The 12,619-nt window shown below is 40.4% G+C and overlaps 1 protein-coding gene across 1 annotated transcript in view; it reads right to left on the reverse strand.

The window, feature by feature from the left end:
- Positions 1-2,962: 2,962 nt before the first annotated feature.
- KCNH8 (potassium voltage-gated channel subfamily H member 8) overlaps positions 2,963-12,619 on the reverse strand; it is a 366,249-nt gene continuing 356,592 nt past the window's right edge. Inside the window, exon 16 of the mRNA XM_038570738.1 lies at positions 2,963-7,461. Coding sequence (XP_038426666.1) covers positions 6,757-7,461 — 705 coding nt within the window. The 3' untranslated portion in view covers positions 2,963-6,756. The remainder of the gene's footprint in view (positions 7,462-12,619) is intronic.

Consider the following 12,619-nt stretch of genomic DNA (forward strand, 5'->3'; position numbering starts at 1 on the left):
GTCTAAGATTCTGCATTTTTAACAAGCTCCCAGATGAAGCTGCTGCTGCTCCATGGACCATACTTTGAAAACCAAGAGTCAGAAATGCTGTCTCTTTTCTGTGGATATAAGTTTTTCTGTAAGTTAACCAGAGGTATACTAAATGCTTCAGGTCTAGGGCTCAAATATTTTTGGGTACTAGGAGCTGGAAATAAAAATTTGACTTTGTTCTACAGGTCCTCTGACTAGAGCAGGGAATCTCATGACTCATTTTGGGTAATGGGTTACCATGGCAACTTTCAGAAATCTGCGTATCAACCTGGGGGCTCCTGAACATCACTGCCAATCACAGCAAGGGACTCCAAAAACATTAGAGAGTGTTAGCCATGTAGCTGCAGCCACTCAGAGACCTCTGTGTTACCTGGGAGATGCAGCTGAGTTTGAGCCCCTTCCTCAGCAGCAGTTAACACTGATCCCCATGCTGAGCTCAGAAATAATTCTCCCTCACGACAAATAAACCATAGTGGAGAATGAACTGCCAGTTGGGGTTCAGGAAATTAGTATTGGTAGAAAATTTACCACTGAAAGCAAGAGTACCAAAGGGATAGAGTACTCTTTACTCCAGAGGGAATTCTTAAATAAAAATGGTCCCTTCATGTTAGTATATCCCTTCTGGTTTCTTACAAAAACAAACAGCATGGATACTCTTTTAAGTTCACTTCCTCCCATTTTATTCTCTGTTGTACTCAAATATATCACATATGTACGTTCTATTTTTACCAGCCAACTGAAAAAAAAAAAAAAGATAAAAAAACAACCCAAAACAGAGCCTTAAATTCAGTATTAAATTCCACCCCACCCCCTTATCTCCAGGGGAAAAACCTAAGGCAGAAGCAAATAGTCTGAGGAGGCATAGTTTTGCCCATAGGAAGCATCTTGCCCACTCAGCTATTTTTTCTAGAATATACATTTTATTTAATTCCCTTGAACAACAGATGCAGATGTGCTGGTCTCTGCCTCACTGGGCTGTCCTCCTGTCTTTTGCGAGGTTTATTCAGGGCTCTGTTGACTTTTACAACCCAAGGAACAGATTCTTTCAGGACACAAGCTGCAGGGAGTGACATTTAGCTTATTCCCTCTGGTGGGACCTACTCTCTCTATGGGATAACGAGGGGAAACTTTGAAGACATCTGTGTGAAGTGGCAGACGTTTCTTCATCTCGGCTTCCAGCTACAGGAGCTATGGGCAATAGGGCAAGGCCCCGTGCTGCAGGGAAATTTCTGAGGCTTTTGGCTGACAGTACTCAGGTGTTCTGTATCTCAGGGTGGTGGGCATGACATATATATGTCTGATTTCTGAGGCAACAGCAAATTTCTTCAGAGAAACTTTATGGGCAAGAAAAAAAGAGATACATGTTCATATTGATGAATACATTTCCCGGATCTTTCTGTAATTGTAAAGATTTTAAAATAAGGCTTTGGGGGGCACCTGGGTGGCTCAGTAGTTGAGCGTCTGCCTTTGACTCAGGGCGTGATCCTGGAGTCATGGGCTCCTTGCATGGAGCTCCCTGCATGGAGCTCCACATCGGGTTCCCTGCATGGAGCCTGCTTGTCTCTCTGCCTATGTTTCTGCCTCTCTCTCTCTGTGTCTCTCATGAATAAATAAATAAAATATTTAAAAAAATAAAATGAGGCTTTGATTACTAAAATTTGGATAGAAATCAGAAGCCACACAGGTTGGAGCTAAGATGGCTAGGAGCAAAGGTGGCATATTATTCCCCTGGTGCATCCCCCACAACTTTTTCTTAAAGGTAAATGTTGACTTGATTGGTAATACTGTAAGGAATAGATTGCAGGTGACATAGCGTAAAAGCTAGATTGTGGCTTCTGTGGAGAAAATGTCAAAGGCAGCTCATTTTTCAGAAGTTAGCCTGAGACTCTTAGGGGAAAGAGGAAGTAGGGAGAAGGAAAGAGAAGGGAGAGGGAGAGAGGGAATGGAGATGTCAGGGTAGGGAGATGGAGAAAGAGGGAGAGCTAGGGAGTAAGCAGGTGGAGAAGAGGTAGGGGGAAGGAAGGATGGAGAAATTTGGAAGGGAAGTGGGAGAGAGAGATAGGAGGCAGAGGAAGTAGGAGAGCCAGGGGAGACCAACTGACATTTGCTTAGTATTCTCTATATGTCAGGCAATGTGCTTTCACATAAATTACTTCATTGACTCTTCACAAAGACTCTGCAAGTTAGATATATTTTAATACCCGATTTTTAGATAAAGAAATGGAGGCTCAGAAGTGTTAAATAACTTGTTTGAGGTCATAGAGCAAGGAAAAATGGCTGGAGGCAAACACTCCTTTGTGTCTCTCCAAAACTCCTGCCCTTTCCTCAACATTGTATTTCTTTGGAGTGTGTGCCCTTGGATAAACTGAAAGAAGCAGGCAAAGGAGAAGCCTCTTAGAGCAGTCTTTCATGGAAACTGCACAGGTTCTGAGGCTCTGTTTTCAGTGGTGATGGTGATCTAAGGGGAGAATCCATTTGGAGTGTTACAAAACTTTCTAGTAAAGGTGATGTCTTATAAGGATGATCTTACACCTCATGAGAAGAAGCAGCTGTAGCAAGAACTATTTGGAACAAGCTATTTTCATTGCTCTGGATAAAATCATAATCTTGACATGAGCAGTTCCATTTCACACAGGGGCCATCAATAGCAACTGTCATTCTCTAACCAAGTAGTTGGTTTACTTCACATCCAAATATGATTCCTCCCTATTCAGGAAGAACTGACAAGTTCATAAGGCTTCAAAAGGCATTTTCATTTTTTTCTTCCTACTAGAAAATCCAAGTTAAACAAGAGAACAAAGACCTACGACAAATCAAGAGGTACCAGTACATGACACATAGTAGGCATTCAGCCATTACCAGTAATGAAGGAACGTTCAAAGTGCTCTTGAAGAAAGTGATCACTTATTTTCATGAAAAAATTTATCGATTTATTAAGAATGCCATGGAAACAGTATGGTACATAATTGTCAGTTTTGATTGTTTGACTCTAGCTGGTCTGCCCCCCACAGAACCAACTACTCATTATCTAAGGGATGATGACACAGCTTAGGGTAACGTTTCTGGAGTTTGTTCCCTGGAACATCTATATCAGAATTGCTTGGGACCCAGCCCATATCTTAGGAATCAGGTCCCTAAAATCTCAATTTTATTAAGATCCCCTGGAAATACATCATTTGAACAGAAGTTTGAAACTACTGATATAGAGGTTGACCAGGTCTTTCTGATACAATGACAGACTCAGACCTATCTTTAACAGAATGTAGATGCTAGTCCACCTGTGTATAAATTAGGTAGGACTCAGTCTTGTACTACTATAGATTCCATACCAATATTTCCCAATATTTAGTGCATATAAATCACCCAGGGAGTTTAAGTGGGAGATATCAGGCCCCACCCAAAGGCACTTGGTTGAAGCCAGATCTAAAGTTTAAGCAAGCACCCCATGTGATTCTGATGCATGTATTCTGTTAACCTCCCACCCAATACAGAATCCTTCTGGAAAACAATTTTCCTGTCACGTAGTTATGCAACCTCTCAAAGGACACTTTATTAGTGATTTTACCATCTCTCAAGGCAATAAACTCCATTTGTAAGTGGCTTTAATTACCAGAAATTTCTTACGTTGAATTAAAATAAAGTCCTGTTAATCTGTCTGGTTCTCTTAATTAGAGCTACACAGAAGACTTTAGTCCTCAGTATTGTTTTAAAGAAAATATACTTGACCAAGAAAATAAGTGCTTTTCTTTCTTCTGGATCCCTGTTTTGCTTCTTCAGCAGAGTTGGTAGGTAGAGATCCAAACATGCATCCCTGATAAGTAGACAAGGGCTTCTGCTACTTACATTGCAATAATGTTTGGAAAATCAAATACCTAGAAAAACTTGGGATTCTCATTTCCTGGAATAATATCACAACAGACATAAACAAACAAAGCAAAATGTGTCATTCTGGCTGCCCAGGATATGGAGGAGTTCTGCTCAGAATAATGATGATGAGGGAAAAGGTGAATAAAGAGTAAGTTGGGACTGAAGTAGGTGCCCTCCTCTAAGAAATCAATGAGAGCCCTCACTTACTATGGGTGATCATTCATTTTCATCCAGCTGCAGACCTATGAGGGCAGGTATCTGATTCTTATGCCTAAGGTCAGCCATTAAGTGCAGATACAGAGGAGAGACTGGCTGGAAAAATATGGGCATGTTTCCAGACATTTCACAGGGGCTTCCTCAAATCCTCACAGGTTAGCTAATTTGTCCCATCTGTATGCTTCCTTAAAAAAAAAAAAAAACACACAAATATTTTATTTTATTCTATTCACAGATTTCAAAAGGAAGTAATTACTAGTAAAGTTTTAAAAGACAGCAAGAACAGATCTGGACATGAAGAGGATACCGAGTGGCTATGGGTTATTGGATTTATCATTTAAAACAATGTGACTGGGTAAGTTAAAAAAAAGTCCATGGCCCAATTATTCATTTACAAAATGAGGATAATAGTAAGTCATTTTTAGCATTGTTTGACAATTATATGAGGAAATATAACATGTTAAATTCTAAATATATGTTGGTACAGAGTCACTACTCAAAAAACAGAATGTCAGTCATTATTGTTAGCATCAATAATTAGTGCTAGTTTGCCAGAAGAATATTCACACACTAATACCGTTCTTTTTGAATGGTACTAAAAATGACTATATAGGTCAGGAGAACAAAAGGGAGAATTAATACAAACCTGAGTACTTTAAATCTAGAAAGCTGCCTTTGCCTCAATTTTCCCATTCACTTAGGTAAGGAGAGATTAAATTTTGGAGGTGGAGAAGTAGAACGCATTGTCTTGAGTAATATGTTGATACACACGTACTATTTCCTTTTTCATACAGATTTCTTTCTGCTGCCCAGCCAATTTTAGGGTACAAGATTCACACATCAGAGCTTTTGGTTTGTTTAGATGTTTTTAATGATACAATTCTCAGACTGTTTATTTTTTGTGATGCAAAAAAAAGAACCTGAGACTCCAGAATGTAAATGGGATGTTTTCTAAGAATGTCTGGGATGATTTGGCCCTAAATGTCCTTAAACATCAAATAAAAGTTGAGAGGTGCCTGGGTGGCTCAGTTGGTTAAGCGTCTGCCTTCGGCTCAGGTCATGATCCCAGGGTCCTGGGATGGAGCCCCACATGGGGCTCCCTGCTCAGGGGGGAGTGTGCTTCTCCCTCTGCCCCTCCCCCTGCTCAGGCTTGTGCTCACTCTCTGAAATAAATAAATAAAATCTTTTAAAAAAAACCCAAAACAAATAAAAGTTGAGTGAAGGTGTTTAAACCATTCCCAAGCCAGCATCTGAATTTGCATTTGGCTGAGATGCAGGGAGAATTATAGGTTCTAGACCATCTCCGGCATCTGAGCTGTGTAATCTCTTTTTATCTCTTTGCAAAATGAGAATGAAAACACCTGCGCTGCATAACTTACAGCTTTGTTGAGAGCTTTACAGAAAAAAATGAAAACACTGATCCAGTGTAAGCTGGCCTTACTACTCTCACAAGTCATTGCTCAGAAGTCTGGGCTCCCTTTTGGAATTTGCACTGGTGTATAATCTCTCCCTCAAGAATAGCACAAAGGAAGCATACAGCCAAGGTTCTCTCCCTCATTTTGAGATCAGAATGGCTTAAAGTAGTTGAGATCTCATATCCCACAGACCAATTTTGGGTTCCTGAACAATGAAGTTTGATGCCTGGAGGGGAGACATTTATGCCAGCACAGTGGGGGCAGCCTTAATTCGGGTCGTTGGCGTGAGTCAGCAGAGCCTAACGAGGTGGAGCCCTGCCTACCACCATGCCAGAGCCCACATATTTGACACTCAGTCCATGTTTTTATTTCATTAATAAAATATGACCTCACTGTTTCTTTGTAATCCCGAAGTGTGAGGATACATTTGTTGCAAACTGCATGCAAATAAAAGGGGGGATTCCTTTTGAAACTACATCCTCTTAATAATAAATAGTTTTTGATCTACTATACATAACAGTAGTGCATTTCTTAAGACGGCAAGCTTTTTCTTTTTTTACCAAAATGAAAAGAAAACATTCATTTCTTTATAAATATTTTAAATAGTTTAAATACATATTTCATACCAAGGATATAAAAATAGCCTCTCTTTTTTTTTTTCGATAAATAAAGACATGTTCATTTACATGGCAAGTAACGTGCAATAGCTAACCACTGGCCACCAGCTCTATTTGACTGATTGTCTAGGAGATGACATGCAGTGATAATTGTCCCTTTGCCTTCACAAAAAGAAAAATAGATCAGCAGGAGCTGTGCACTCCAGAGGCCAACAGTGCTATGGATATTGTTCAGGAACGACAAGCAGGCACTCAGGAAAAACCTTTGCTGCATTTCACAAAAGTCACCTAGGACAAAATGAATCCACAGATTCTTTGTCTGGAACTTCTAGCTGCTCAGACCCTCAGGGTCTTTGGACTTTTAAAAAGTCTGTGAAACAGACGGGTAAGTGAATGCCTGTAGAGGGAACGGTTTCTGCTATGTTCCTAAGGATCTAGCAAGTGCTTGCTACAGTATGGATGTGGCTCGCCTTCGGCTGGCTCCTCACGCACGCTCCTGCAGGACTCCCAGCTTAGCCCAGTCTTCACACCTGCCCGAGGCAAAAAAGGCAAACTAAAGCTGTCATGCAGTGGTGGGTTTGGAACTGGCAGCTGCTGCACGTGCGCAAATATCATACGTTTATGGCTTTACTATCTTTCATTTCTGCTGTGCTTGTGACAACTTCCAGTGGAAAGTTTTCCAAGGGTTCCGTAGAGATTGATGCTGCTCCTTCCCTGTCCCAAGATCCTGGCAAGTTTTCCAGACTGAAGGAACTCGTGACTCCTTGGCTGAAGCTGCCCTCCTCTGATCTGCTTGGGAGAACCAGATGCAAGGACGTTTCTGAGGAGGAGCAGAGGGAGGATGAGAGGGTCGCTGAAATGGACTGCAGAGGTGTCAGTGTAGAATCTGAATGTGGGGAGATGCACCTTAAAAATTGCAGATGACCTTCTTGGACGACCTGGTAGTGCGCAGGTGAATAATCAAGGTTTGGAGAATGATAAAGTTCAGTGTCAGCTGGATTTTGCTCATGAGCTCCAGTTCGCTGGGGGCTGCTCCCCACAGAGGAGGGATCCACACTCCAAATGTGTGAGGTGACATTACCATGACAGAGTTGTGCTTGAGTATAAGCAGCTCCCCCAGCTTGTAAGTGTAGGCAAGGTTGGTGTGTGCTCCAGGTCATCCTGGTCTGTAAGCTGTCCCTGGAGGGACACACGGATGTGGAGTGCAGAGAGCAAAACCGTGACGGTTGCTGAGGTGAAAGAACATTTTCTAGAAGTTGCATCACATTCCTCATGTCTTTACCTAACTGAGAGACCTCCTGAGTCAATGTCGTTACCTGCGTGGATAAAGCAAAGCAGAAAGCAATAGTCAGAGGTGCATGGCAGTGCTTTGAGAGCAGTGAGGCAGGGAAATGAGATTTCACAATACGAAGGACTGAAAGGCTGCCCACCTCTAACTCCAGCCAAGTCCAAGGGGTGGATGGGAAAGTTGGGCACCTAATCTACAGCCATTCTTATTCTGAGGGAACCTACAGAGATATTCATAGTTGTGTTCTTAATCAGTGACTCTGGGGTTCTTGAACTAAATTAGAGACGTGGGTCAATTATCTCTTGTATCTCGTACATACAGACAGTACCTTAAGTTAATGGGTTACACAGTGGTGCACACAAATCATCCTCAGACACCTCAAAAACCAGTATGGAGTGGTGGGTATTGTATGTAAAGCACTCAGCACACCATCTGTCCAGAGTAGATAGTAAATAATAACCCTCACTTTCGTCATTTTTGGTTGAGATCCATGCTCATTGTAGGTTCAGGGGCAAACTAGCCTTCAGGGATGATGAAGGTGGTAAGCAAGAACCTGCACCAGATCGGTGAGGGAGGGAGTTGCAGAAAGAGGGAACACAGCCAAATAAGAGAAACCTGAAAGCTAGGTAGGTGCAGATCAGATGGTGTGGAGCCTTGGGGCGTTGTGGTAGATCAGTGAACCTGGAGCCTTGTGGAATTGTAACCCAGATTATGTGGTATGTGCTTTATTCACTTTTCTAGCCAAGACATTTACCTTTTGTAAGATTTTCCAAGTAGACACAACCCTCAAACACCTAAGACCCACTGAAAAGTCTTCATTATTCATTTTATACTTAAAACCGATAATAAAATCTGTCAGAGGATCTATTTTCTTGCCAACCACATCACTTTTTTCTAACCATGGAAGACCACCAGAAGATTGAATCTAGCTTTTCTGGAGTGCTTACATTCTTCAAAGTGAGGAAAAGAAAGCAGGACACAAACATGTATTTTCTAATCTTTGGTGATTTGTAACAATAACACGATGGTGTAATACTTTGCCTTCATTGCTATGATTGTATTTTATAAAGGACCTTCTGTGACTTGATTATTCTATCATGAACCACAAAACTCCAATATAAGCACCTGAACCCATTGACTATCCTCAAAAAACAAAACAAAACAAAAGGCAAGTTCGACTTCAGTGATGCCAGATCCAAGATTGCTGTTTTGGGCAAACTTTTTTCAACATTTACGTACACATTCCTAATTCCTCCAGCAGCTTAATTCATTTCACTTCCTGTGAGTGCGTTCTGAAACTAATTCTCCCTGGCAGGCCCATCAGGAGGTAGTGCCGCTTGAATCAGGCATTTTAAAAAAGGCCAGAAGGAGGTTTTTCCATGGTTCAGGCAACCAACTGGTAACACCTGCCTTGAAGTTGCCAGGCCAAAAGTATTTGTGCCTTGCTGCTAGCATGGAACTCGAGGGACTCAATCGAATGCCTGTCCAGGCTTTTCAACAGATCTGAAACTTTGGGTGATAAAAAGATACCTCTGAGCCTCACATTTAAGAAGCAAAATAGTGAATCTGAGAAAGATGCTATGTGTTTTGAGATTTTCACTACATTTTAACTATGTGTTTTGAGATTGTCTAATTTTATTACCTGCCAAGCCTCAATTTTAAAGTGCATGGGTCACACTTAAATCAGGATCTGGATCTTGGCATTGCAGACATTCACCCATGGGTTCCATCTTGAACTGATTAGCTCTCTTATCCAAATTTCAGAAGAGAAGGCTGACACTAAACGAGATGTTTGAAGGGATATATTGACCATTCATTTCTGTGAAATGTCTAAGCTTCATTTCTGCATCGAATTGACCAGAGGTACATTAGCTCCCAGTAAAATGCTTTTTAATAGGCATTTTATTAGGCTTGAATAAAGATAGTCTTTGAAGAACCATTTTGCATTTTAAGCACATCAACAATTATGTTATTCAATAAATGTTTGAGTAAATTTATGATACAATGTGATTTCAGGTACCTTTTTCTCTATTGGATTTATAAACAGTGCTAAGATAGGCAGAGATACATTATTATTTCCCCACCTATAAAATGGGGACACTAAGGCTCAGAACTTAAACAACATTTTTAAGGTCCCTTATTTCATTCTTTGGTCTGGAATCCAGGCCTTCTTATTTTGGTGCTCTTTCTGTTATAATATATAATCACCTGGAGAAGGAGGTATTGATTAAGAGTTGAGAGATTTTTGTTAATGTGCTCAGAATTTGTGAAGAGCCCAGATGATACAAAAAGATAGCTTCATGTGTGAAATCTATCTGAAGTGTTAATTCAACATCAAGTAAGTAAATGGCATCATCTCTAAGTCAGAGATGTATTAAGCAGAGCAAAACCTCCTCATATTAAATTATACAAATAAAACAACAAAAACAGTGTGCAGTAAGGGGAATTTGGAGCCAGACAATACACCAACATATATATTTCTGATGAACTATTTTTTTCTAGATTTCAAGATGGACAGGTATTTTCTCATGGGTGAAATAGCTTTTGATAGCCACATCCTTGACATCCAACTTTTACTGTGCACTTATCACAACTTCGGGGCAATGAACTTCGAATGAGAATCGAGAGTCTTGACTGGCTCCCAGAATGTAAAGAAGCATTAACATTTCCAGAAAACAAAATCACTATATTAGCCTGAACTAAAAGCAAACAAAGAATCCAAGGAAATAGAGCTTTCTTTAGCTCTGAAGGGTAAAGATCAATTTATATCAAGATTTCTGTCACTGTGTCACTGAGGAAACACCCCTGCACCTTATTAAAGTTACATGAAGAGAATTAATCCCTGTTGGATATGGGATCTCTCACTTCCCAAGGACAAAGGCAACTGTCACAAGGAAACACGGCATCTCCTGGAGGTGGATACTCTGGTGACGCTGAAAGTGACAACATACTGCCACAAAAACTGCAGTAAGAGGCACGGCACTTTTGTTTACTGCTTTCTGCTGGGCTTGCTAACAAAATTCATTCTAAAACAGGAAAGGCCTTATTCTTAATCAAATGTGGAAAGCAAAGAATGAAGTCTCTACAAGGGTGGTGAGGCTTTCTGCCTTTTTATAGCATGCTAAGATGTGCATTTGCTAAAAAAGCTTGTTGGGGCTACTTTGTGAACAAGGCTCCATCCATTTAAGGAGATATGCCTTCAAAATACAACTTAAAACCAGAGTACTGCAAAAATAGGTCAGTAAAAACAAACAAAAATCATTCCAGATCAAATGAACCAAAGTTTTCCCACTTACCTCAACACCTGCTCAAATTCTTTAAATGTCTTCTGTTACTCATATTAGAAGATACTATCTCTTTTTTTAAAAATACATATTATTTATTTGAGAGAGAGAGAGACAGACAGAGCAAGAGCAGGGGGAGTGGGAGAGGGAGAAGCAGAGTCTTCACGGAACAGGAAGAATGTGGGGCTCAATCCCAGGACCCCGAAATCATGACCTGAGCCGAAGGCAGCGTCTTAACCAACTAAGCCACCCAGGTGCCCAATACAGCCTCTTTTTAAGTGGATATTACAAAGCCCTTAACAAGCCCTATCTCTCTCTCTCTTCCTTTCTTTCTCTTCCTTCCTTCCTTTCTTTTCCTTCCTTCCTTCCTTTTTCTCTTCCCTTCCTTCCTTCCTTCTTTCTTCTTTTCGTCTTTCTTAGTCTTTCTTCTTTCTTTCTTGCGTTTTTTCTTTTGCTGGTTTTTCTTTTTTTTCCTTCCCTCTTCTGCCTTCCTTCCTCCCTCCCTCCCTCCTTCCCTCCCTCCCTCCCTCCCTCACTTCTTCCTCTCATACCTCTAGGTGAATGACCCCATTTTTCCAGGTGTTGTTGAAAAGGTTAATGTTGGTAAGGGGATGGGATGGGGTGAGGATAGGATTTGGATTCTTTTCTAATCCATTTTAGGGATTGTTTTACTAATTAAAGATGCTCAATGCCCTTCCTTTCTTTCTTTCTTTCTTTCTTTCTTTCTTTCTTTCTTTCTTTCTTTCTTTCTTTCTTTCTTCTTTCTTTCTTCTTCTTTCTTTCTTTCTTTTCTTTCTTTTCTTTCTTTCTTCTTCCTCTCTTTCTTGACCCTGAGATCAAGAGTCAGATGCTTAATCAACTGAGTCACCCAGGTGTCCCCCCATCACATTTTTTAGTGGCACCTATTTACTGACTCCCATATCTCATGACTATGAGTGCCAAGTGACAAACTTAATTAAGTTATTCAGAATTGTTTTATCAGCTGAAATTTGGTAAACTTTTTTGCATCTCTGGTTGCTACCGTAGCTGGCTATTTTAGATGTGGCCTTCTGATTATTTCTATTTATAAAACTGATAAATAAACCATAACTTAATACACATTTTCCCCTTGTGTATTAAATTATATTCCTTTATTCATTCCCCCCTCCTTCCACTTCCTTCTCTTAATTCTTCTGTGAATAAGAACCCATCAGTCTGGGATTTAAAACTGTCGGCCAAACCAGTTCACCATCACCATCTGCAGAGCCAATTGTTCACATCCAAGATTTCTCTATCCCTTCCAAAGTCCCAACTGCTAGAAAGAAGTGTTGAAAACACCATCTGTGCTTCCAAGTGGTTCAGTTTTCTATCCAAAACTTTGGATCATCTAAAGATTCTTCTCTTCTCTGTTCTCCCAGTAACATGTATTTTACCACACGAATCATTAGGTGTTTAGCAGATTTTTAGGCAGTACATTTGCTCTTGTTTAGCAGCATCTTCTGTCATGAATAGAAACACTCATGTGACACCGGACTGGTCAATTATCCATGATAATCCACAAAGTGATCATCCCATACCTTTAAGAAGGAAGTCACTAATTGCCACAATTTTTCTATTTTTTGCCATATCCAGCTTTTCTCAGAACTTCTTTTTGCTAAGAAATAGTTATTGTTGCCTACATTTCCAAGGTATCTGTTTTTCTTTTCTTATGTTTAATTTGCACCACTGATGTGATGCTACTTCTCACCCTCAATCATATGTCCACAGATACTTTGTTGTGAGGATTAAATAATACAATGGAGTTAATGTTTGGTCCCTACATATAACTGATGCTTGCCAGGATCCCCAGTATCTGCATTTGATAATGCAAAACAGCTCAGTTGAAAACTTCTTCATGGTAGGGAATACTGACCCAGGAAACAT

Source organism: Canis lupus, chromosome 23 (genome assembly GCF_011100685.1).
Source record: "Canis lupus familiaris isolate Mischka breed German Shepherd chromosome 23, alternate assembly UU_Cfam_GSD_1.0, whole genome shotgun sequence".
Taxonomy (NCBI): domain Eukaryota; kingdom Metazoa; phylum Chordata; class Mammalia; order Carnivora; family Canidae; genus Canis; species Canis lupus.